Consider the following 27450-nt stretch of genomic DNA (forward strand, 5'->3'; position numbering starts at 1 on the left):
GTATTTCTCACATCCTGTTTTTACTTTCAGCCATTTCTTTTCCTTGAGATTATATGAAAGATGAATGGATTATGTACCTCAAACTTTTAGCTAGAGCCTATGACCCAGGAGTTCACTGAATGAACCTATGTCTGGCATCATGCTTTATAGGTGAGTTCCACACTCATATACAACCATTTCTTACTTCATAATGAGGCTTTTCATTTTCATACAACAACCTCATAAAGAGACATACTTGGTGTTAAGAAACATACGCAATTGCTGCAAATAACTTTCTATGCTGGCCTATGAGAGAGAGAAAGAGAAACTATACTCATACTTCTAATGTTGGTGAAAAGCAACGTGATTCTGTATTGTGTAAGATTTTAGAGTGACTTCCTTCAAGATCCTTTCTTGAACTAGAAGTCTAGTGCTTAGGACTGAATATTTTCTCACTCCAAACTTCAAATGTTGAAACCTAACTTTAACCCAATGTGATGGTGTTAGAAGGTGGGGTGAGTAGGTCATGAAGGTGGAACCTTATGAATGACATTAATACCCTTACAAAGAGTGGCCATAGAGTTCTCCTCTTTGCACCAGGTAAGGACACAGGGAGGAGGTAACTGTCTTTAACCTGGAAGAGGGCCCTCACCAAAACATGAACATGCTGGTATCCTAATCTTAGGCTTTCAGTTTCCATAACTATGTGCAGTTAATACCTTTTCTTTATAAGTTAGTCAGTCTTTGGTACTTTATTATAGAAGTCTCAACTGATTAAGACATGCAGTTACAATATGCCAGGAGAAAAATACCTTTGCTTGTGTTTGTCTGGACTCTGAGTTGTCCTCAGATCACTGTCCAAAACTGTTCTGCTTTGCTGTAAATCATCTGAAACTGCACCTTTTAAAAATGTGAGTAGCTTTACATAATTTACCTGAAAAGTAGATATAAAATATAACATCCTTATTCCCATTTACATCGAAGAGATAAAGGCCTGCTGAGATAAAATGTGTTCAGAAAATTTTTACTATTGAAAGTTCTAGAAACTGATTTAAATATAGCATCATAATTAATTATTACCAGTTTTTACCAATTATTTATTATTATCATCATCATCATCATCATCATCATCATCACCATCATCCCTTTTGGACAGAAGGTAAAATTGTACTTCCTTGAAATGGGGTAGGGCCGTGAGATCAGTTCTGATCAATAAATTGTGAGCAGAGGTGAAAAGTGACACTCTGAGTGGAAGATTAAACTGTTGACATGAGACCTCTCTGCATTCTTTTTTCCCCCCTTTTCCATTAGATTTCCAAATATTCTTGACTGCCTGTTCCATTATCCTGGGTTCTGTTGCTGAGATAATAACAGTGCCAGGTCTGTGGCCGACTCATCATGCAAATGTAATACATAAATAAAAAATAAACTTTTGTTTTAAGCCACTGAGAATTTGGGGTTAATTACTACTGTAGCATAACCTAGCTTCTCTCTCCCTCTAACATCCTTTTAGTATATTTAATATTAATTAATTTAATATTTAGATGTATTCATCAGATCTATTTAAATTTTTTAAGAATTAGAATTTATTAGCCTAAGTGGAAAAAAAATCTCAAGGTTGCTTTTCTACATGGGAAGTGACTGAAGGAATGCTCTACATTTCTGTGGCTGGACTGGGCGGATACTTGGTGGGCAAACATTTCCAAAGCAATGGACTGGGACCAGTGAAGGGAAGAAGTAGATAGGATCTCTAATATATATTTGGTCTCAGGTCAGAAAATTGGACTGAATTGAAAATTCATGTAGGTTGTATAATAATTTGACATTGTATTACTAAATACTTCTTATAAATATACAGCAGATTCCATTATGGCAGTTTAGAGGGTAGGTAATATCTGAGTACCTACTAAATGCTAGACACAGGGCCAATAGTTTGCACTTACCACATCAGTAAATCCTGAGATAACATCTGTGAGGTTAGTTTTGACCTGGTTTTCCAGATGAGGTCACCGAGACATCAGAGACATTAGAGTGAGACCCACGTCACAGGGCTAGTGACTATGGAATTAGGATTAATGCGTAGGCCTACTTTTTTTAGTTTTTTTCTGTCTTTTGGCCTGTTGTCAATATATTCTCACTAGTTATTTGATCATTGCTATTCTTTCTTCCCATCTTAGCATGTCTTCTTGTGGCTCTGTGAATTTGGTTATACTTGCACCATGCCATATTCAGCTTACAAGTGTGAGTTTGGGCTCTGTGCCCAGAGAAATGCAGTATCCAAAGAACTTCAGCCACAAGCCCTAGGTCTGCCATGGATTCTTTAGGTGTCCTGAGACAGTTCTTTGACAGGCCCTGGAACTCAGTTTCCTAATCAGTAAAATGGTGGGGGTAAATTTTATTACAAAGATACTTCCAACTTCTTCCTCTAAGGAACTTTCACAGCACCTAGGAGATCTTAGCCAAGTTCTCTATTCTTACCTTGTGTTCTGGAGTTTATAAATGGACTCAAGTGGGGCCTTCATCTTGGATCTTTAACCATCCTTATAGTCTTAAGAGCCAATAATGAAAGTTTAAACAGAAAAGCTCTTTTAAGAGAAATTAAACAGATGTAAGATACCTAAATATACTTTCTACTCCAGTGTGTTCTGATTAAAATTTTTGACATATGAATATAATAAATGTAGGCATCCACAGTAAAGTTTATTTTCAAAAAAGGGGCTTGGAAAAGGAAACAGACCAAGTAATATGTCTGTGTATGAAGGTTTCACTAATAAACTCATTAGTATGAGAGGTAGGAGGAGTGGGGTGGATTAGGAGGGAGCCATACCAAGAGATGTTTTGTACATTTAAGAATGCATCATTTTGAGTCTCACTGTAATGTATAATTATATTATACCAATAAAATTCAAAAAAATAGAAAAAAAGAAAGAAAGTAACTAATTTGTTGATTTTATTACCCTACTTGGAACAAGAAACACAAAACATATCCACATTTAGACTAGTAGCCATACCATTTCAGGAGAGTCCTTGTTAGAAAATCTCTGGCAGAGGAGCTTGACCGTTGGTAACTGCAGAGGGGCTTGGTGCCTCAGGAAGAGACGGCTCAGTTGGGAGTGGAGGAGAAACCCAGAAGAGACTGGGTCCAGGGTCTTCAGCTCATTCTGAAGCTTGTCTAATAAGCTGGAGCTCAAAGGGTGTGACTTGAGTTCCCTTTTAACCAGGGCAAGAAGAAAGGAGTCTTCTCTCCTCGTCGCACTTGGCCTCTGGACAGCATCCTAACACAACAATACGGGGTCGGGGAGATGAACATTCTCTAAAACAAGATGGCTAAGGTCTATTTAAGAATACAGAAGTAGGTGCTCAGGGGCTGGTACCGGGGCATCCATTTGCAGGTCTGCCCTAGAAGAAGACCTGGTGGTAGTACCTGAGGGTGAGCATCTCATCTAGGAGTTGTCATTAATTTACCATGTCTCAGATCTGTTCTTTTGGGGAGAAAGAAGGCAAATCTTCTCAGTGTACACACACAGGCTCTTTAATATCCACTAGCTGTTCTTTACAAAGCAACATTTTTTTTATTTATATAGAATAATATATCTTAGAGACTCATCAGATTTGGTCTTAAAGACTCATAGGATTTAGGAGTTTAGTGCCAGGGGTGCAGTCTAAGGATGAAGCCCACATCCTGACCAAGTTAACTGGGAATGCAGTGGCCCTTATAGACTTGGGAACATTGGGAAGGAAGGAAGGGAGGAGGAAGATGAAGAGTTCAGCTAAGATCTGTAGAGTTTTCCTGTAAAGTCCCCAGGGAAGCTTCCTGGAAAGCTTCCTGGTCACATGGAATGTAGTGTCCACCAGTCCACCCCACAACTGTCTTATCATTGACACCATATTAAACAACTAATACCTATTCATCCATAATAGAAAACAACTCAACAATTCTTGTTATACATACCTCAGGTTGGCCAGTGCCACCCCTCATCATCTGTTCCATGGACCAGTCTCTGAGCTTTCTCCTGGGGAGGCCATGCATATAAGATAGGGACTGGTCACCAGTTGGCACAGAGCTGCAATGGACAATTTCCTGATGGGGAATCTTAAAGAAACAAAGACAGTGGTTTGAGAACTTAATAGAGTATTTTCTATAGAAAGATTAGCTTAAATTAAGTAACCACCATCTGTATAAAGTCCTATTTGTGAATTTCCTTCTCTTGAGAACTGCAAATGCCAACCATTCCCCCAGCATCCCATTCTAGATGAACCATACAATCCCATCAGACTGTGAAACCACATACGCACCAATAGGAGTACAGGGCAGAAATTTGCATTAGGAATAAAAACCAAGCAGACTTCTTGCCAGATATGAGTCAGACAATCTCTTTAAATACAATCCCAGTTTTAAATGAATTTCAGCCCATGTAGTCACTAAGCCATTGAATCCCCAATGAAGAAATCTGGTAACCACACCAAGTTTAGCATTATGCAATTAGTATATTTGAGAAATATGTTAACAATTAGAATCACATTTGTGCAAGAAACATGTCTGTGACAGACAAAAAGCAAAACAAAACAAAACCCCAAAATTAAAGAGAAAAGACAAAAAATGAAAAACTTAATGTTTGTAGGTAAGTATGGGATTCTTAAGGATGAGTATCCTTTGGGTGTTTTAATTAACAGGTTCAGGAAGAACAGCAAAGTCAATTATGAGTTTTGTCAAGAGTAAAAAAAAGATTGAGAAGTCCAGGATATTACACCCCAGGAGCAATGTTATTAAATATTACAATAGAATAAGAATGGAATGAGGGTCAAGGATAAAATTCCATTCTATCTTGTCACCATGTTTGAGATTTTGTTTCTGTATTTTATAATAATTTGACGTCTAAGGCAAGGGGTCTTGCTGGCCAGGGAAGACTGCTTCTCTCAGGACTAAGCATTTTCTAGAAAAAGTAAACATCTTGCTTGCAAAATAACTTTCATATACAATCTAATCAATCTTGAGTTCAAACCCCAACCACTCCCTTTATCTAACTTTCACACACTGAGTCAATATTTCCCCAGGCCTAAATCAACCCAGGACTCGGTTCCAGAAACTAGAAATAGCCCATATGTCCTAAAGCCAGAGGAAATTATTCAAACTTGACAGTGCTAAGCTGTGTAACCTGCTTGCTTTGTCTTTGTAACCAAAGCCTTGCCTTTGCTACAGAAACCTTAAGTAAAGCTCTTGTCTGTGCTTCCTCCTCCATCCTCCTTCTACCCCCTGATTAATGGTTTCCATAGAGGTCATGTGGGGTGGCAGGTTCCCTTTTCATGGGAAATGTTAGAAATTAACTCTTTTTTTCAAGAGGAGTTGTCTTTGTGTCTTACTTTATCATACCTGGTTAAAACAAAACCCCAGATAAAGGTCGACACATAGTTATTTGCAGTATCAGGCAATAGGAAAGATCAGGAGGACAGAAAACCAAAGTATCTGTATTCAACTGCTAGTCATTTTGCGTAACCCATCAGCTTGAATAGCAACCCACAGGTGTTTTTGTAGTCATGAGCATTTTAAGGAAAAATCCAGAGGCTCTCTAGAGTGGGCAGGAATGATAGAGTTCTAGAAGACTGGTAAAAATAACAAGTTATTTATTTGACATATACTCTGTACAAGACACTATAATAGGAGCTTTGCTTATGTCATTCAACTTAATATTTACAGAAATTCTGAGGTATGTATTATTAGCTGTCTTACATTTGGAAAGCTGAAGTTTGCATAAGTTAAATAACTTTCTTAATTTAGGATATGTTTATGGCTTGCCTAGTCTGGTCTAGGTACTGTTGTACCAAACAGACTCAACCCCTGCTCTCAGCTGGCAGAGAGTGGGAGAAAGGCACAAAATGCAATCATGGCAGTACAGTGTGGGGTGTAAAGGGCCACTACTAGAAGGGCCTAAGGGTCCACCTAGCTTTCTAGAGGGAATGACAAGTTGTAGCTTCAAAGGTAAGTTACATACATATAGATAGGCAAATGATTGGGGATATAGGAAACTTAAAATTTACCATCATGCATATTAGAGAGGAAAATGGATCTAGGAAGAGCATAAATCTTTGAGAAAGGCAAAGATAAGGCCATAAAGGAAGGCATGAGGAAGACAGTGAGTCACCTTTAAGACTTGTTATCCTATCTGCTTTATTATGAGGACAATAAGAAGCCATGGAAACGTCTTCATCAGAGCAATGACTAGCTCAGACTGTCTGAAATCTTCTCCCTAGTAAATGCTGCAGACAAGATTCGAATCCTTTTTACTATGACCCTAGGATAATAGTGATTTAACATTTGGTCCACAGAGTGATTGCACTCTGTAAAATATCTGGTTAGGTATTTCAAGGATGTTGTCCTGAGCACAGTATGTTTCTTTGTAAATTATTTGTAACGTAAAATATTTATATTTCCAGGTTAATAAGAGCCAGTTGGTCCTCCTGTACCTACTATTTCCATGTCCTCAGAATCAACTAATGACAGGTGTAAAATATTTTAGAAATATGGAAAGTATGCATTTACACCAATTATGTGCAGATTTTTCTTATTATCTCCTAAACATACAACATAACATCTATTTACACAGCATTTACATTATATTAGGAATTACAAGTAATCTAGTGATGCTGTAAAGTATACCAGAGTATATAAGAATGGACTGACTGTTTTATAGAAAATATTTTGCTATCCTTGGGGTGTCCTGGAAAATACAAAAGGATTTCTATGCATCATCATTCCAGTGGGGTCAAGATACTTGTTAGTTTATTTTGCTCTCATTTAAACACCAACATTTTCTGAGTATCTTTATCCTCTACACTAGAGATATTAACAAGGTAGTATGATTCCTGACCTCACAGATCTTTTTGCCTAGTTATAAAAGACTAAATCTTATAGTCTCACATATGGAAAGGGGAAAATATGTTGCACTTCCAGGAATACTGTGAAGAATGGGTGTTATTTATTTTAAATATTTTATAAATTCTAAAACTATATTCTACATTTATTTATTATTTTATGTAGTATGATCTCGATGTGGACCAACAGTTTACTCTAGCATAAAAAATTGTCTGACATAAAGGGCTCAACTCTTTGAGGCCTAGCATAAAAAATAGCCATTCTCTGTTGAATGAAGAGATACAGTGTCATGGTATAGTGATGGGCCATTGGTTCACCGGTTCCGATCAACTATGTGTTTGGCTTCTGATTTTCTCCTTTTGATAATATCAATCATCCTGGATTGGGCAGTTGTTTTCAAAAGCAAAGAACATTCCCAAAGTGTCCAAGAACACAAAATGGGCAATTCTGATTAAAATTCACCAAGTCATAGACTTTGCTAGTTGCCAGAGGACCTACACATTTCTGATAGACAGGCTTCTCTCATTTGGTTTACTTGAATCACAAAATACTGTTTGGAAATGATATACAACTTGAGGTGACTTCAGTCAATGATAGTTTTGTGATGTTTGCCTATAAGAATTGGTAAAAATAAAGCATAAAATCCTGAGGCAAATTTAGTAACTCTTCTTGTGGGTATGGGAAGTTACAAGTGTTGGAAGTGTAAACATATCTTTTAAATATTGCTGATAAGTAAAACCATTTCTAAGTTGTTACACTGTGAAAGTCACCCTCCTCCAAGAGAAATGAAGACAACTTGTCTTACTGTTGTGTGAAGCACAGCTGTGGCTTGGAAAAAATTTTTCCAGAGACAGCATCAAATGCAGATTTGGAAAGCTTTTTTTCTTAAACAGTATAGACCAAGGCCTTGATGTATTATGGAAAGCTATTATATGCCTTGACAAAGTCATTAGTAATAGTGAAAACAACTATGAGAAAAAGCATGTAAAATGTTAGATATGATTTTTAAAGAAATGTAGAATTAAAAAGGTAGTATTTCCAAATAAATATTATGCATAAGATATGATTTTGACATACACGTCAAACATGTCCATACTATAAATATTAATGTTATCATCTTAATATATTTTATTTATATTTATAAAATTATATTTTATTACATTTTAATATTCAATTGTAGAAACTTTATTTTTTTAACTTTTATTATTTGTAGAAACTTTAGAAAGAGTCACATGTAGTGAGAATAGTATAAGCTAGATAGTCATCATCAAGCTTGAATTATCAATTGACAATATTATTTTATTATATCCATATTACTCTCCCCTCACCAGAGATAAAGTGAGCCATCCCCAGACAGTATATTTCTTTTTTTTTTTTTTTTTGGCGGTACTGGGGTTCCTGGAAGCCCTTCTACCTCCGGGCTACACTCCCAGACCTATTTTATATCTTTTATTTGGAAACAGGGTCTCTTAAACCAGCGAGGCTGACTTCGAACCTGTGTGATCCTCCTGTCTCCGCCTCCCAAGCGAGGGGATTACAAGTGTGCGCCACCACGCCCGGCGCCAGACAGTATATTTCATCTGCATTATTTCAGCATGCATTTAACATAGCCCTGTGGTTCAGAAGCCTCAGACGCATCTGCGAACTTGTAGATAACAAAAACAAAAACATAATCTACCCCAGACCTACTCAATAAGTTTCTGAGGGTAGGAATGCAAACATCTGTTTTTTTTTTTTTTTTTTTTTTTTTTTTTTCTGGTGGTACTGGGGTTCCAGTAAACCCTTCTACCTCTGGGCTACACTCCCAGACCTATTTTTATATTTTTATTTGGAAACAGGGTCTCTTAAGCCAGTGAAGCTAGCTTCAAACCTGCGTAATCCTCCTGTCTCCGCCTCCCAAGCACGGGGATTACAAGCATGCACCATCACGCCCAGCCAAACATCTGTGTTTTAATAAGCTTCTCATTGATTTGGAAGCACCTGGATTCTCATCCCTCAAAATCGTTGTGGTTAAAATGGGGTTAATAATTTAAATGATATATTTGGGATTACATCTAAATCAGGTATATGTAATTAGTTAAATTAATTTTAAGAATTCATTTTTATAACATTTAATCTTTAAAAGTTTTTTATTGGTGCATTTGCAGTCATACATCTTAATGGAGTACAAAATGGTAGAGGCATACATGCACACATCACTCAATTAGTCCTTACCCAATTCCCAGCCCATTCCCTCTTCCCTCCCTTCTTCTCATGTTTGGCTTAGAGACTGACTTTGATATGTTTGTGACTATACATCATGTACATTGGGGAATTTCTTATCTCCTGCCATCCCCCTCAGTTAGGTAGCCTTACTTGCTCATTTATAGTATCTCCCTCTTCATCTAGAGTTCCACTTATGACCCATTTTCTCCCTAGCTTCCACATATTTGAGAGACCATCCAATTTTTTATTTTTGTGACTGACTAATCTCACTTAGCATAATGTTCTCTAGTTCCATCCATTTTTCTGTAAATGATGTAATTGTGTTCATCTTTATGGCTGAATAAAATTCTATTGTTTACATATTCCATAGTTTTGTGATCCATTCATCTGATGATGAACATTTTGGCTGGTTTTATAGTTTGGCAATTGTGAATTTGGAGGCTATGAATATAGATATGCATGTGTTAGTTTGGTAGTTTGGTTTTCATTTTTTTGGGTAGATACTCAAAAGTAGTATTGCTGTATCATATGCTAGGCTTGTTTCCATTCTTCTAAGGACACTCCATACAGTTTTCAAAAGATGTTACAGGAATTTGCAATGCCAACAACAATATATTAACGTTCCCACTTTGCCACATCCTTGCCAGCATTTATTGTTGTTTGTAGGTGAGAAATCTCAGGGTAGTTTTGATTTGCATCTCTCTGATTGTTAATGATGTTGAGCATTTTGCATATATTTTTTGGCTATTTGAATTTCTTCTTTTGTGAAGTAACTATTTAGTTTACTTGCCCATTTTTTGGTTGTATTATTTGTTTTCTTAGTGCTGAGTTTCTTGAGTTATCTGTATATTCTAGATATAGTCCTCTATCAGAGAAATAGTTCACAAAAAATTTCTCCCATTCTGTTGGTTCTCGGTTGAAGTTCTTGATAGTTTCCTCTGCTGTACAGAAGCTCTTCAGTTTAATGCAATCCCATGTATTGATGTGCTTTTTATTTTCTTGTGCCTTTGGAGTCTTGCTAAATAAATTTTTACCTGTGCCTATATGTTGCAGTGTTGGACCTATGCCCTCTTCAGGGAGCTTCAAGGTCTCTGTTCTGATTTCCAAGTCTTTGATCCATCTTGAATTGACTCTTGTGCACAGTGAGAAAATGAGGTTTGTTTTAATTTTTGCATATGGCTAATCAGTTTTGCCAACACCATTTGTTGAACAGGCTATATTTTTTGCAGTGTTTTTGGTCCCTTTGTCAAAAATCAATTGCCTATAAGTGTGGATTTGTTTTTAGGTTTTCTATTCTGCTCAATTGGTCTATGTATCTGTTTTTGTGCCAGTACCATGCTGTTTTTATTACTATGGATTTGTGGTATAGTTTAAAGTCAAGTATTGTGATTCCTCTTAAATGATTCTTGTTGCTGAAAACTACTTTGGCTATTCTGGTTTTTTGTTGTTTCAGATGAATTTAAGGACAGATTTTTCTATGTCTGGGGGGAACTACCTTGGTAATTTAATGGTTATTACATTGAAACTGACTTTTGAAAGTATGGCCATTTTGATGATATTTATTCTGCCTATTTAAGAACACAGAAGATCTTTCCTTCTACTAAAGTCTTTTTTTATTTCTTTTCTTTTCTTTTTCTTTTTTTTTTTTTTTTTGAGGGTCTGGGGATGGAACCCAGGGGCATTTGACCTCCAAGCTACACCCCCTGCCCTATTTTTTTTCTTTATTTTGAAACCAGGTCTCACTGAGTTGCAGAGGGCCTCACTAAGTAGCTGAGGCTGTCCGCAAACCGCGATCCTCTGGTCTCAGCCTCCCGAATGCTTGGATTACAAGTGTGTGCCACCACACCCGGCTTGATTTCTTTTTTCAATGTTTTATAATTTTATATGTAGAGGTATTTTGCCTCTTTCATTAAGTTTATTCCTAAGTATTTTATTTTTGTGGGATATCCTGAGTAGAAGTGTTTTCTGGATTTTTCAGTGGATTTATGGTTGAAATACAGGAATGCTTCTGTTTAAGATTGAATTTGTGTCTAGACACTACTGAATTTGTTTATTATTTCTATAAGCCTTTTGGTTTAGTTTGTTGGCTTTTCTTAGTATCATGTCATCTCATATGCAAATAGTGAAAGTTTTAGTTCTTTTCCTATTTATACTTCTTTGATTTCCTTTTCTTGCCTTATTCCTCCGGCTAGAGTCTCAAGTACTATATTAAAAAGAAGTTATGATAATGGACATTTTTGTTTTGTACCTTTTTTTAGGCTAATTCTCACAGTTTTCCCCCATTTAATATCATGTTGGCTGTGGGTCTATTGTATATTGTCTCTATGATATTGAGGTATGTTTCTCCTATTCCAATTCTTTGCTGCACTTTTAGCATAAGTGGGTGTTGGATTTTGTCAAAAGCTTTTTCAACTTCTATTAAAATGATTGCATCATTTTTCTTTGTTTTTGTTTATGTGATGAATTACGTGGATTGCTTTTCAGATGTTGAAGTAGGTTTGCATCCCTGGGATGAGCCCTACTTGGTCATGGAGTATGATTTTCTTGATGTGGTTGCTAGTATTTTGTTTAGCAGTTTTGCATCCAACTTCACCAATATAGGCCTGTAGTTTTCTTTCCTGGAGATGTCTTTATTTGGTTTTGGTATTAATGAGATGTTGGCTTCATAGAATGTATTTGGGAGAGTCTGTTTCTTTCTATTTCACAAAATAAATTGAGAAGTATTAGGATTAGCTTTTCTATAAAGGTTTTGTAAAATTTACTTGGGAAACCATCTGGTCCTGGGCTTTTGTTTAATGGCAGATTCTTTGATGCTGCTTTAATCTTTTTGACTGCTATTGGTTAGTGTAAATTTTGTTTATCTTCTTGACTCATTTATGAAGCTTGTATTTATCTAGACGGCTGTCAATTTCTTCCAGATTTTCCATTTTTTAGAATATAGTTTTTCAAAGAAATCTTCTGGATTTCTATACTGTTGATGGTAAAATATATTTTTTCATCTCTTATCTTCATAATTTCGATTTATGTGGTTTCTCTGGGTCTTCTTGTATTTTTTTTAAATTTTATTTTATTGGTGCACTGTATTCATACATCATAGTGGGATACAAACTTTTGTAGACATACATGCACACCTCGCCCAGTCAGCCCCCACACGATCCCCACCCCATTCTCTCCCCATCCCTCCTTCCATGCTTGGCTTAGTGGTTGACATCTAGTATTATAGCAATTTATCCAAAATTAAAAATGATAATCTCACATAACAATTTCATTTGTCTGATACCAAGCGTTTGATGATTTAAAGATAACATTTCAATATTTCTTTTTGCTTTCTTTCTTACCAGAGCATATTTTTTTCTGTTTTTTTTAGGTGAAACTATCATATATTTATATATTTATTTTTCAGAAAAAAAATCTATCCTAATATGGAATATGAATTCTAGATACCCAAAACGATCTTGAAAAAGAACAAAGCTAGCAGATATATATTTTCTGATTTCAAACCATATAAAGCTACAATAATTGAAACAGTGTAGTACTGTTCTAAAGGCAGATATATAGACCATTGGAGTTAAATACAAGCCTAGAGCTAACTTCTTCCCTATATTGTCAAGTTATTTTTGACAAGGTTTCCACGAACATTTGGTGGTGGAAATAATAATCTTTTAACTAAATATTGTTGAAAAATAATAATTACATGGAAAAGAATAAAATTGGACCCTTACCTAATCCCACATACAAGTATTAACTCAAAATAGATAAAAGACCTAAATATAAATCTTAAGACTATAAACTTTTAGGAGAAAATCTGGGTCATAAAACCTCACAACATTGAAATTGGCAGTGATTTCTTGGATATGATTTCAATGGCACAGGCAACAGAAGAATATACAAACTCCCTAAAAAATAAAAGAAAATATTGTATATCCAAAGACAATGTAAACAGAGTTAAAAGTTACTAATAGAATTGGATAAAATATTTCCAAATGCTATATTTGAAGGTATATTAATATTCCAACTAGAAATCCTAAAAATTAACAACAATAAAGGCAAACAATACAATTTAGAGATAGGTAAAAGACTAACATAAATAATGAATCTCCACAGATAACCAATCTTAGTTGTCTGTTGGATGGAAACTCTTGTTTCTCTGGTTCTGATGAGTGTTACCTATTTCTTCTTTGTAGTTAATCTCTTTGAGTATTTTCTCTAGCGCTGGTTTTGAAGACATAAATTCCTTCAGTTTCTGTTTGTCATGGAAGCTTCTTATTTCTCCATCTAATTTGATAGAAAGTTTTGCTGGATAGGAAATTTTTGGCTGGAAGTTGTTTTCTTTCAGAGTTTGGAATATGTTACTCCAAGCCCTTCTGGCTCTCATGACTTGGTTTGGGAAATCTGGAGTGATTCTAATTGGTTTGCCTCTGAATGTCAGTTGGCCCTTTGTTTTTGTTGCCTTTAAGATTCTCTGCTTGGCTTCCACATTGGTCATTTTGACAATTATATGGCGTGGGGATCCTCTTCTCCGATCCTGTCTAAAGGGAGTTCTATAAGTTTCCTGGATCTGTGTATCAACCTCTTGGTCTATATTTGGAAAATTTTCTGCTATTACTTCCTTGAAGAGATTGTTGATCCCTTTGGTATCACTTTCTTTTCCCTCCTCTATTCCAATTATTCTTAGGTTAGCTCTCTTAAGATGGGCCCATATTTCTTCAATGTCAGATTCCTGCTGTTGGATATCTTTTTCTAGATTAGAAACTATGCATTCATTTTTGGATTGCTCATCTTCTAAGAGCGAGATTCTGTTCTCCATATGGTCTAATCGGTTGTTTGTGCTTTGAATTGAGGCCTTTACTTCATTAATTGCATCCTTTATCTCTTTTTGGCTCTCTCTGAGTTCTTTTCGAAGCACCTCTATTATTTCTACAGTTATTTTCCTGATTTGATCTTCTAGAAATCTCTGATTTTCTGTTTTATCAGGTTCTGATGTTGTGGGGTTGTGCACATTCATTACTCCAGTGTTATTCCTCTTTCCCATGATTTCGGAGGTTTGTGCCTTCTCTGGGTTCTTCCCTTGGGTAACTATGGCTTCACTTAAGGTGCTCTGGATCTCGAGTCTGTATTATCTCAGACCCCACTACTCCTTTACTGGGTTGTATCACAGAGTCTCCGACCCAGGGAGTCGATAGAGGCTGCTTTAAACTATGGGGGGTGCCAGGTTGCACGCTCTCCTATGGTGTGATATCTCTGCCACCACCACTCCCTCACTGGGTCAAGTCCCAGGAGGCACAATACTGGGATTTCTCCTCTGTGGCCCGCAATTTGACTCACTGTTCTTGAGTACGTAGATATAGCTGTACTGGACTCAGTGAATTCACTGCTGCTGCCGCCGCCGGTAGCAATATGGCGCCTCTGCCACGCCCTCGGCCATGAGGCTGGCGTATTTTTTCTTCTCTGGTTTTGATTTCCACTCTGAATCCCTGCAGCGTGTGCTGAGCTCAGCCACTGGGAGCTTTAAATGCTGTCTGCGCCGAAAGATCCCGCCTGGCTGTTCCGCAGCGGCTCACCTCGGCTTGCTGTAGCCGTCCGTTGAGTTCGCCGCTGCCGCCGGTAGTATGACGCTGCTGCTGCGTCCTCGGGCGCGTGTGTCTCCTCTTTGGCCCTGAGCTCTGTTCTCAGTCCGCTTTCTCTCTGGAGCCTGGTGGTTTTTTTGTTTTTCTGGTGATGGTGTTTTCTGGCTATGAAAGGCACTCTTTTTGTGGTAATGGAGATTGGTTGTTAGCGGGACTCTTAAGCCCCGCTTTTCCCGGTCGCCATCTTCCCGGAAGTCCGTCTTCTTGTATTTGATTTCTAGTTTTATTTCATTGTGGTCTGAAAAGATGCATAAAAGTATGTCACATTTTTTGAATTTGCTAGTTCTTACTTTGTGGTCCAGGATGTGATCTATTTTAATGAAGGTCTGTGAGTAGCTGTAAAAAATGTGAACTCTGCTGTAGTTGGATAAAATATCTATATGGGTCTAATAAGTCCATTTGGTTTATGGTGTTTTTTTTATGTCTGAGGCACCTTTAAGTGAACTTTTGTCTAGAAGATCAGTCTAGTGGTATGAGATGGGTGTTGAAGTCTCCCAGTATTGTATTGGGAATTATGTGTGGCTTAATGTCACAAAGAGTTTGTTTTATGAAAGTAGCTGCACCAATGTTTGGGACATAAATGTTGACTGTCATTATTTTTTCTTGCTGGATTATTCTTTTACCAGTAAAAAATGACTTGCTTTGTTTCTTCTGATAAGTTTGAGTTTGAAGTCTAACTTGACTGTATCATAGTTGCTTCTCCTGTTTTCCTTCAAGTTCCATTGGCATGGATTACCTTGCTCCAGCCCTTTGCCTTTAGTTTATTACTATATTTAAATGTAAGGTGTGTTTCTTGCAGGTAACAGATAGATGGATTCTGGTTTTTAATCCATTTGCTAACTTATGTCTTTTTTTGGAGAATTGAGGCCATTTATATTCAGTGTGATTATTGAGAGATTAAAAATGTTAATTCCTAACATTTTGAGTTTTAACTTCTGTTTGAGGTACTGTTTTTCGTCTTTGCTTAATTGTTTGCTTGATGGAAATTCTTGTTTCTCTAGTTCTGGCATGCATTACTTATTTATTCTTTGCAGCTAATCTCTTTTAGTATTTTCTCTATTGCTGGTTTGAAAGATAAATTCTTCCAGTTTCCATTTGCTGTGCAAAATTTTTATTTCCCCATCGAATTTGAGAGATAATTTTGCTGGGTAGAAAATTTGGCTACAAGTTATTTTCTTTCAGAGTTTGGAATATGTTACTCCAGCCCCTTCTGGCTTTCATGACTTGGTTTGGGAAGCCTGGAGTGATTCTAATTGGTTTGCCTCTGAATGCCACTTGGTCTTTTGTTTTTCTTGCCTTTAAGATTATCTCTTTGGCTTTTATGTTGGTCAGTTTGACTATTATGTGGTATGGTAAACCTTTTCTCTGATTTTGTCTAAAGGGAGTTCTGTAATTTTCCTGCACCTGTGTATTGACCTCTTTTTACTATGTTTAGAAAATTTTCTTATACTCTTTTGAAAAGACTGTTGATCACTTTGGTTTCAACTTCTATTATGTCTTTTATGCCTATTATTCTTAGGTTAGCTCTTTCAAGATGGGCCCATATCTCTTCAACATTCAATTCATGCTGTTGAATTGTTTTTATAAATTATATAATATGCATTCATTTTTGGAGTGATCATCTTCTTTTTTTTTTTGGTGGTACTGGGGTTCCTGGAAGCCCTTCTTCCTCTGGGCTACACTCCCAGACCTATTTTATATTTTTGAAACAGGGTCTCTTACGCCAGCGCGGCTGGCTTCGAACCTGCGCGATCCTCCTGTCTCCGCCTCCCAAGCGCGGGGATTATAAGTGTGCGCCACCACGCCCGGTGGAGTGATCATCTTCTAAGAGCTAGATTCTGTTCTCTATGTGTTCTAATCTATTGTTTATAGTTTGAATTGATGCCTTCACCTCAATGATTGTGTCCTTTATTTCTTTCAGGTTCTCTCTAAATTCTATTCAGAAATCCTGTATTATTTCTACTGTTAAATTTCTGATTTGTCCTTTTGTTCTTTATTTTGAAATCGGGTCTCACTAAGTTGCGGAGGGCCTCACTAAGTAGCTGAGGCTGTCCACGAACTGTGATCCTCTGGTCTCAGCCTCCCGAATGATGGGATTACAAGCATGAGCCACCATGCCCAGCTCTGATTTGTCCTTTTGGCAATCTCTGCAATTCTGTGTTTTCAGGTTCTTTTATTGTGGGGTTGTGGAAGCTTATTGCTTCCTTGTTATTCCTCCTTCACATGATTTTAGAAGTTTTTATCTGTTGCTTTTTATAGATTTCTCTCAGTTTCTAGTTGTCAGCCGGTATATACAAGAGCAAGTTGTGCTGTATTCAACTATGAAGTTTGAGTGAGATGGAAAGTGAAGTCTTAAATGCAAGAATAGGGTAAAGCCACAGATAGGATCTAATAGAATGAGGGTATGAGTTTGGTAAGGTAGTATAGAGTAGAGATTAGAGATAGTAACTATATAGTAGGGTTCTAGTAACCAATGTAGAGTATTTATTATAGTGATATAAAATGGATTTAATATAAGACAAGAGAGAAGGAAAGAAAAATAATAAAAGGAATAGAAAGAAGAGATTAGGTATGTATAAGAGAAGAGGCCTGTGAAAGGGATGGGTAAGAAAGCAAATAAACATACAAATAATAAATGGTTTCTCAGCTTCCATTTATATTTTCATTAGTTTATGTTCATGTACTTGAAGGTCATTTTTTTTGTGTTACTGATGTATTGACTTTCCATTTTGCCAAATTTTCTTATTGTTTTAGTAATTTTTTTGTTTACTGATTTGAGATTATAGATAAGTAATCTTATCATCCAAAGATGAATAAGAATAATCAGTTTTAGCTCTTCCTTTCTAATTATTATACCTAGAATTTTTTTCTTATTTAACAGCATTGTCTAATACCTTCAGCCTAATACTAAAAACCAGTAAAGGTGGTGGATACTCTTGACTTATAGATTGTAAAGTAAAAACTTCTTTGGGTTAACACACAAAGATAAATATTTAGGAAATAAAAATGAGTGATTCTTATTGTCAGAGGCCTTACAGTCTTAGAAGGAGACAGGCAAGAAAAAAAGCCTCTTTTAATAATATAACAATTTCAACTACAGGATATACACAGATTAATTTTAAAACATTTTAGGAAAGAAACTTGCCTCAGCCTTGGAAATCAGATAATAGCATTTCTTGGCATAGCTGGTATCTAAATTGAGACCAATATATAATTAAAAGTTCATCAAATAAAGATTAAGGGAAGAGAATTTTATACTCAAGAAATTGTATGAGAAAAGAATGGAAGATTAATGGGAACAGAACTCTATTTGTGGAATGGAATTTCAGTTCAGTGTAAGGCAAGGATGGTTAGGAAATAGAGTAGATAGAGTTGGGCTGGAAAGTTAAGTCAATGGTTTTAAAATTTTACACTTGGGGAATGGGGATTCAACAGTTGGTTTTAAGAGTTTTAAGCAGAGACTGCACTTGATCAGTGTTTTTGAAGTTCTTCCTAAAATAGGTAGTGGTTGTGTGTGTGTGTGTGTGTTTTCCTGACCCACTGCTGTGTTTAGTCATATGTTGATTGCTTTAGCCAATGGGATGTTACTGGAAAAAGTTAAAACATACTTGTGTATTTGAGCTTATCATCTTAAAATGTTTCTATCACCATGAGAAAAGCATGGCTTGAGGAGCCCTTAAGATTCAGAATAAGAAAAACATAGAGCAGACCTGAACTAAACTTGCAGTTCATAGCCATGCCCCAACACATCCCACTGAGATTGGTGAAGGCTGCCTTAGCTCACATCTTTGAATATGAAAATAGACAATGATTGTAAATCACTGAGTACTAGGTGATTTGTTACACAGCAGTATTAATTACAATAGCTGGCCAATACACAGGGAAATTAACAAGAAATTTAGTTTGAACATCCATTAAAGTAAGACAGAATGGTGGTCTAAAGTGATAACAGAAGAAATGAAAGAAAGAAGACATTATCAGAGACATGAAGGAAAAATAATTTAGAGGCCTGAATGGTAATTTGTTTGAATATCAGATTTAAGTCAAGAAGAGGAAAGCATATCAAGCCTTCTTACTGGTGCAACTGGGGGAATTGTGGGATCAGTGTGTGAGGCAGGATGAAAGATTCTGATTTGAGTATGATGAATTAGTGCTGCAAATACACAGCCAAGAAGGAGGCTCCCTAGCCTTTCTCTATGCATCTATATAATGAAGAAGTATCATGTGCTTCTGTCTAAATCAGAGGGCTATTGAGAGGCATGAAGAAGAAAAATATGTGCAAAAAACTTTGACAAGCATACCCAACCAAACAACTGTGATATTTATTAAAATGAAAGTACTCGCACTTTTATTTTCATGTTGCCAGATGCAAAAAGCATGATCTAAATTTAATTTTGAAACTGCTAGTTAGTTTTTTGCTACTCACACATTCTTTTAATTTTTCTGAGAAAAATTGGAAGTAATGTTTCTGAGAAACAATATATATAAACATATATCCATCAAAGATGTATCTGAGAAACAACATATCCCCACCAAAGATGTTTTCATAAGGAGCAGAATTTCAAAGGAAAAGATGCTGGGGATATTATGCAGAAGAGTCAAGCCCTTTTTGTAAACACTCTAAGCTCTCTGGGTGTCTCATTCTTTCTTTGTAAATGAAGGTTTTTGTTAGTTGATCTCTAAGATATCTTACTGTTCCCATATACATGAAGGGATGGAGTTTTGTAAACCTGTCAGCTTTATTTACCTCCTACCAATGATATACTTTTTGAAGTAAACTTGTTACTTCACACTTCCTTGTCCCCAGTCTTGTTAGCTCAGTCTTTATCAGCAACTTCTCTTTTGGAGCAAATTTAGCAGGTCCAGATTGCCTGTTATGTCCCAAACAGAAAAGCTTATTTTCATCTACATGTGAGTGATAAGCATCTAGAAGGAATTCTGATTGGTTTGCTTCTGTAACTTCGGCAGGATTCCATTTACCACTTAGTCAAGGTGGTAATGAGGGTCTCTGTACCAGACAACTGCGGCAGCCATCTGGCAGGCCAGCCTCACATGTCTCCTGGCAGACAGAACCAATCAGTCAGTCCCCACACCTCCCACAAGGCCTTCCTGTGTGTGGTGGTGCAGTGTTAGCCCCACAGAGCCTCCCTAAACACCCTGATGAGTTCTTGGAGTGGAGGGACAATTCATCTCTTTAGTACCACCACAGAGTCAACAAAGATGCCAGACCATGGAGGGCTGAGAACTGCTCATCCACCCGTTATAATGACAAATGCAGAATCCATGGCAGGAATGGGAGGATGGATGGATGAAGAGGATTGTCAAGAGACAAATTTCAGCCGGGCGTGGTGGCGCACGTTTGTAATCCTCGCGCTTGGGAGGCAGAGACAGGAGGATCGCCCAGGTTCAAAGCCAGCCGTGCTGGCTTAAAAGACCCTGTTTCCAAATAAAAAAGTATAAAAATAGGTCTGGGAGTGTAACCCAGAGGTAGAAGGGTTTCCAGGAACCCCAATACCACCAAAAAAAAAAAAAAAGAGTGACAAATTTCCATTTATAAGAGGAAACCCAGAATTGGCTTAAATGCTCACAAGTGATCTATTAAATGAACTATATTATATCCATATAAAGAAACAGCTGCAGTTTGGAGATGCAGGGCCTAGAACCTGGGCTTGAATTGTGGTTTCGCTTGCTTGTGGTTTTCAGCCTATGACCTAAGCAAGGCACTTGATTGTTTTGTTTCTGAGTTTCCTTATTTGTGAACTGAAATAGTTTCTAGCTTTCTGGATGCTTGGGAATAGAAAATTTGTTAGTTTATGTAAAGAGCATAGAACAGAGCAGGGTATATAGTCAATGTCACCCTAGGGTTCTGAATATGACTCTTATAGAGCCACTAAAAATGATGCACAGAACATTTCTTTTTATCACTGCAAGGGTAGAATCCTTCACACATGATTAATTGAACAGGATAACTAAGAATATACACATGGTTATCATTCTTTTTCTATGCAAGGAGGGAAAGAAAACATCATTTTTCTTAGTTGAGTTTTATTTTCTTCTTATTTATAGTCTCCTTTTATTTTCAAAATTTCTATACAATTATATATTATTTTATATTTATAAATATCAATTAAAATTTAAGTGAAGAAGAAAAAATAACCTGAAAAAATATCTGTACACTTATGAGTCACTTTAAGTTTTCTGAGTCTCAATTTTGCCATCTATGATAAAAATAACAATGACATTTATCTCATTGGGTTCATTCCAAATTACAAATAGTAAAATTTACTTGAAAGCAATGAGTCACTAAGAGGTGTTTTATGACAGTGACATTATTATTAAGGGTATCCTTGGAGAGCAACAAAAAGAATAAATATACTAATGTCAGAGTCAAAATTTAGGTAAAAATCAGAGGTCTTTTGGAGTTTATAATAGATTACTTCATCTCTGCACATCCATTACCTCCTGATCTAAGAGGGCCCTAAATTCAAGGAATTTTGGAAAGCCAAAAGAACACATCAAATGGAGAGGAGCAAGTCACTCTTACAGACGGATGTCAGCGTTGAACTAGGTCTTATGGCGTATAGTCTCCAGCCCATTGGTAGGAAGTCAGCTACTCCAAATGGGTAGTCCTTTGCCTGGTTTTTAGGAACAAAAGATCACCAATCTGCTGGCATTCATTTTCTCATAATACTAAAGACCAGCTAGTATCTCAGTGATTTTTAAAGAAAGAATACAATTTTAAGCTAAAAATAATTATGTTAGAGTTTACTGCAGACTCTAATTAGTATTCTACTAAAGAAACTGGTTGTCACTTAATGCTTGGCAGCACTGTGAAACTCCTACTCTCTGTATCCGTTTAATTGCAGTTTCAGCAACTTTTGGAAATAGTACTTTATTATCAATGAATCATTAGTTTTGTGTGGATTTAGACCCAGTTTTTAATTGCTGTTGTACATGCTTTTTAATTACAAATTATTAATCACTTAGATTCATTATTTTTGATTAAGTTCGTTATGAAATGCTTGGTTGATTATAAACAGTACACAGTGATATTTCTATCAAGATAGCTTTGCCTTATAATTTTTTGACATTTAGCCATAATTACATTAGATTGTGAAAATAAATGATCTCTTCCTTTAATGGAAAGATCCTCCTTATCCAATAGGAGTGAACTTTGCATAGATAGTGACACTTTATTATCATATTTAATACCTTTATTGCCAATATAGCCAGGTAGGTTGCCTAATTCAGTGGTTGGTCAACAAAGGCATTCCACAAAATGAACTGAAAACTTATTTTTAGATGGAAAGGGAAATGACTGTAATATCTATTTTATGCAAAGTATATTAATTTTGATATGTACCAGTATACGTTTATATGAACCAGTGTTTTTATCTCTATTTTCCTAGTAAGTCACTGAGAAAAGCATGGGAATTTCTCGCTACTCACCATGCCATCTAGGAATCTGCTACTGTGTGTTCCTGTTAGAAGTTTCTGATTGTTCTCTGGCTTCTGTGTGTTGTCTGGGTGCTTGCTCTCTTCCACATCCTGTGTGTTGCCATCAGTTTGCTGATCAGTGGGGGCAGTGGGAGCGGGTATGCCCTTGCTTTTCTGCCTTGTGTTACCAGTCATGGGTTTCTGAAGTGTTGCTTCAGTTTCTGCCTTCAGGTTCTCATTCTGCTTACTGTGAAGAAACAGTTTTACACTTTGTTACCAGGCCGACTCTTCATGCACTAGGTTGGCATGAGAAACAGAAGGTGTTAGTCTGTAGTATAAGCAGCGTAACTGAGCACCGTGGTGGAATGTAGGAGCCATCATTGGTTATTTGTCTACGGATCATTTACCATAGAGAGTCGGTGCTGTTGTCATCTCAGGTTGTCCTTACCCTACCTTCCTCCTCATACTCATAAAGATAATCTATCTTCCTGATCCTCCACCCTTGCTTTAAGTAGTGAACAGTATGAAAAATGAAAGCTATCACATTTCTTACTTATAAACCTAGCAGGTATTTTCAGCCTTTGCAACTCGAAAAGGAAGAATGTTAAAACAATTTGTCAGGTTCAGATCTGCTTGGTTGCTCCTTAGCTGCCTCACCTGGAGACTTCTTTTCCACTTAGTAATCCTTCATGTGAGTATAATATTAAGGAGAGAAAAGAGAAAAATTGTAAGAATGATTTAAAATATATAGATAATAAGCAAAATTTTCACAAAGGTCAAACTTCTTTAATAACTAAAGGTTTGCCAATCAAGTTGAGCATGGCGGTACATGCCTCTAGTTCCAATAGTTAGGAGGCTGAGACAGGAGCATTGCAGGTTAGAGGCCAGCCTGGGCAACATAGTGAGGCTCTCAACCTCCAGATCTCAAACTTAATTTCTTTTCCTTTTCTTTCTTTCTCTCTTTCTTTCTTTCTTTCTTTCTTTCTTTCTTTCTTTCTTTCTTTCTTTCTTTCTTTTTTTTTCTTTTTTCTTTTTTTTTGGTGGCACTGGGGTTCCTGGAAGCCCTTCTACCTCCTGGCTACACTCCCAGACCTATTTTTACATTTTTATTTGGAAACAGAATTCTCCTAAGCCAGTGTGCGTGGCTGCCTTCAAACCTGTGCGATCCTCCTGTCTCTGCCCTCCCAAGTGCGGGGATTACAAGCGTGCGCCACCACACCCGGCTCAAACTTAATTTCAAAATAAAAAATAAAATAGAGATGGAGGAATAACTCAGATGTAGAATACCTCTGAGTTCAATCCCCAGTAACAACAACAACAACAACAACAACAACAACAGAGTTACAAATAAAAATAATGACAATTGCATTATTTTAAAACTTTCTCTGAAAATGAGAAACTCAAATGCTAATAGCTACATAAACACACAAATTAAAATAAACGACCTTACAAAATGCCTTAAGGATTAGACAGCTGAAACTTTTTGATGAAGTAACTCAATTTTTAAGAATGTATATGAAGGAAAAAAAACAAGAAAGAAGAAATTTAAAAACTTGCAATATTTACTAGTTATGCTTGAAGGTATTGAATATTTTTCTATGTCTGTTCATATGTTAGAAAGCCATCAAAATATCTATACATAATTTTAATGACACAAATAAATGTTCAATTATAAAAATAAGTCAACAATATGATTATTTCTACTATATAAAATATATGTGTATATTGTATGGGCACAAGGCATTTCAGAAGTTTATAGTAAGTATCTGCAGGTGGTAGAATTTAGGGTATTACATTCATTATACTATATTATATTATACCATCTTATAGCTTATATTATTATTATATACTTTATATCAGAAAATATTATCTCATAATTAGAAAAATACATTTCAAAGTAGCTCTGCCTTGCACATAGGCAACATTCTATAAATTCTAGTTATTATTATTGATGCAGTAGAAAGGATTTATTTTAAAACATACCATGTTTTCTGAGCATAAAAATTGTTTCAGTTCTTGATTTGAATAAAGCCAAAATATAGGCAATGATTTGAATGGATACATAATTTTAGTCATTGAGTGTGTGTGTGTGTGTGTGTGTGTGTGTGTGTGTGTGTGTGTGTGAGTGTTATTGGGGATTGAATGTTGGGGCCCACTCGGCAGGACCGAGGTGGCACCCAGGCTTGTTGCCAGCATGGACTCAAGATGGCGCCTGGGCTTGCAGCCAAGTCACGAGGCTCACGAGGCTGGCGGTGCCCTGAGCCTGCGCAGTGAGCCCTATCAGGCGCCTTACGTTTGATTAGTGACGCAGCGCCTCGTGCTACCACCTGCCCGCCCAGGAGAAGGTTAAAAAGCGCGCATGCCCTAGCGGGGAGAAGAGAAGAGGGTTGGTGGACAGGAAGAGCAGTTTCTTGGCGGACTGCTCTGGGCTCCGAGCCGGGACGGACATGTTCACAAAGCCACCACTGTGACCGGTGTGTGCTGCAGCAGAGACGTAGAGTGCCACGGAGGAGGGTTGGTGGAGTGATGGGGGAGAAGACAGAGAGCTATGGGAACTGTACAAGAACCTGGGGTAATAAAACTGCTTGAGGAAGATCGTGTAAGAGTCGTCACTGCGACCGACAATTGAACACAGGGGAATAGCCCTATTTTATTTATTTTACTTTTATTTATTTATTTTTGTTTATAATTGAGCCCAGGGGCATTCTAACTCTGAGCTACACCACAGCCCCATATTTTATTCTTTATTTGGAAACAGGATCTCATTAAATTGTGGAGGGCCTCACTAAGTGGTTGAGGCTTGCTGTGAACCTGGATCCTCCTGTCTCAGTCTCCCTAGTAGTGGGATTACAAGCATATGCTACCACACCCAGCATCCTATTTTGTTTTTTATTTTGAAACAGGGTCTCATCAACTTAACAAAGCCCCAGATTGCTGAGGGCTTTGTTAAATTAATGAGGGTGTCCTTGAACTGTGATCCTCTTGTCTCAGCCTCCCAAACACAGGGATTATAGGTATAGGGGACCATGTCCGGCTATCATCATTATTTTGTAGTGGTAGTGTGAGAAGAAAAGCAGGTCTAAGATAGAACTGTGATGGAAAGCTGTATTACAGAAGGAAGAACCCTAAAGGAAGATTAAGAAAAAACTTCCAGTAAGTCAGAAGAGAAACCAGGAGAATGGATGTTGCCAGCAAAGATAATGTTTCCAGAAAGAAGGCATAGATGATAGCTTCAAATGCTGCTGAGAAAAGTATGTTCTGGAAAGAGTCTATTTGGTTTGGACACAGGATATTTACAGGGGACTGCCAATGAGACAATGGAGGTGGACACAGGAATGAAGTGGGCTGAAGAAAAAGGGGACATGAACTGTACACAGGAATTGTGAAGACCTCTCTGAAGAAGTCTGACTGCAAGAGACAAGAGAGATTGAGTGGTGGTAGGTGTGGAACACAGGATTTCAGACAGGGTTTTGTTACTGTTCTGTGTAAAGATGGAAGGGACTTCAACACATTAAAATGCCAATAGTGAAGAGCCAATTGGGCTGGAGAAAAGGGCCTGTCATTGATGAAACGTGATGTACTCTGGCAAAGGCGGGTGGGATGCATTGGGAGGAAAGATGCAGGAAGGAAACCTCACGAAAGGTGGTTGTGAGTGGGCCACTTTCCAGACTCGTGTGTGTGTGTGTGTGTGTGTGTGTGTGTGTGTGTGTGTGTGCACAGGGGGAGGTGGTGTGAAATAGCTGGTAAGAACAGAAGAGAGAGATGATTGAAGACAGGTGTCTGGCTAAGTTGGAAACTTCAGGTTTTTGTGGCATCATTTTTAAGTGGTAGATACTTTCCTCAAGGGTGTCCAGTAATCTTCCTGAGTATACACATAAGCAGGGGCTTACCCAAGGCTGGAGCTTTGTATACAGTACAGTTAAAGGGCAAATGGGAAGCTGGGTGTGGGGCACATGTCTATAACCATAGTACTTGGGAGCTGAGACAGGAGGATTGCAGGTTTGAGGCTAGTCTCGGCAACTTGGTGAGACCTTATTTCAAAATACATAAGAAAGAACTAGGGGTGCAACTCAGAGGTAGAATGTCTTTGCGTTCAATCCCCATTTAAAAAAAAAGATAAGGGGGTGGAATGGGAATATTAGAAGAGTATATTCAGCACATTCTTTTAATGAGAGAAGATATACCAGTTTCCTGCCTTAAGAAACTTACATTTCACTTGACTGCACAGAATAATGTAAACAATAAAGTCAGCAACTGGTGTAAATATGACTCGAGAAGTCAGGAGAGTGGTTACTTTTGTGGTGGTGGGGTATAATGTAAAGAAGGGATCTCAGGGGCATCTGAAATACTGGTACTGTCCCTCTATTCCTCAATCTGGGTGTTTATTATGTTTGTGAAAATTGAGTGAGCGGTAGACTTCACATGTGTACTTTTACTTTTATGTAGACTTCACATGTTTACTTTTATGTAGACTTCACATGTGTACTTTTATGTAAAGGTAGATTAGATATACTTCTCTCAAGTTTTAAAAGAAACTGATACAAAATTTACATAAATAATATGAAACATGCCTGGTTAGCATATAAATAAATAACAAGTGAATCTTAAAAGAATCAGTGCTATTTAAAGTTCATACAAAAGAGAAATAATTACAGTGGGCAATAATTACAAAAATAATTATGTTATCAAGTACTTAACTTGCCATGCTAAGGTCATTTATATACTTTATCACAATTCCATAGGTTGGTGTTCATATTGTTCTTATTTTAGGGTAAAAAGTAAAGGTCTCAAAAATTTAAGTGGCTTATCCAATTCTACATGGCTTTTCAGGGATGAACCCAGGATTTAAACCAAAGCCTACTCAGTGGCCCTCAACGTTAGATCCTATTGCCAGTGGAATCAGGGGAGAGTCCATGGAATTTTGGGATTTGGGGATTATGTAAAGATCTGGAAGTCCAGGAGGAGCTGGCAGCCCAAACAAGAAATGCAGGATTTGAAGGCCAAAATGGTCACAGGGCAGAGTGAACACTTCTGGTTGGAGCAAAGTTGATATGGTATGTTTGTTTCAATCACTTTCAAAATTCTGTCTCAGGACAGAATTGTTTGAGAAATTTTGAACTGTATCTGTCTTTTAAAACAGCCACAGTAGATGTAAAATTAAAAATAACCTGTTAAGTCGGTTTCAAGTAAAAGCTGTTTTTTTTTAAAATACATAGCACTTTAAAAATTAACATGAAAATGAGTTTGCAGCTGAGAAGCAGCGTGTGTCTGTGGTTAGCACAAACAATTCCACAGCACACAGTTGTTATGTTGTTCACAAACTTGCAGTTC

General features: G+C 37.1%; 1 protein-coding gene across 1 annotated transcript in view; it reads right to left on the reverse strand.

Moving 5' to 3' along the window:
* Positions 1–27450, reverse strand: part of LOC308260811 (uncharacterized protein C1orf87) — a gene marked incomplete at both ends in the record, with an annotated part of 82422 nt that overhangs the window by 37698 nt on the left and 17274 nt on the right. The window contains 4 exons of the mRNA XM_080692358.1: positions 792–913; positions 2991–3254; positions 3932–4072; positions 22132–22366. Of these exons, the coding sequence (XP_080548484.1) occupies positions 792–913; positions 2991–3254; positions 3932–4072; positions 22132–22366 (762 nt within the window). The remainder of the gene's footprint in view (positions 1–791; positions 914–2990; positions 3255–3931; positions 4073–22131; positions 22367–27450) is intronic.

Source organism: Muscardinus avellanarius (assembly GCF_963383645.1).
Source record: "Muscardinus avellanarius genome assembly, chromosome: 3".
Lineage (NCBI taxonomy): Eukaryota > Metazoa > Chordata > Mammalia > Rodentia > Gliridae > Muscardinus > Muscardinus avellanarius.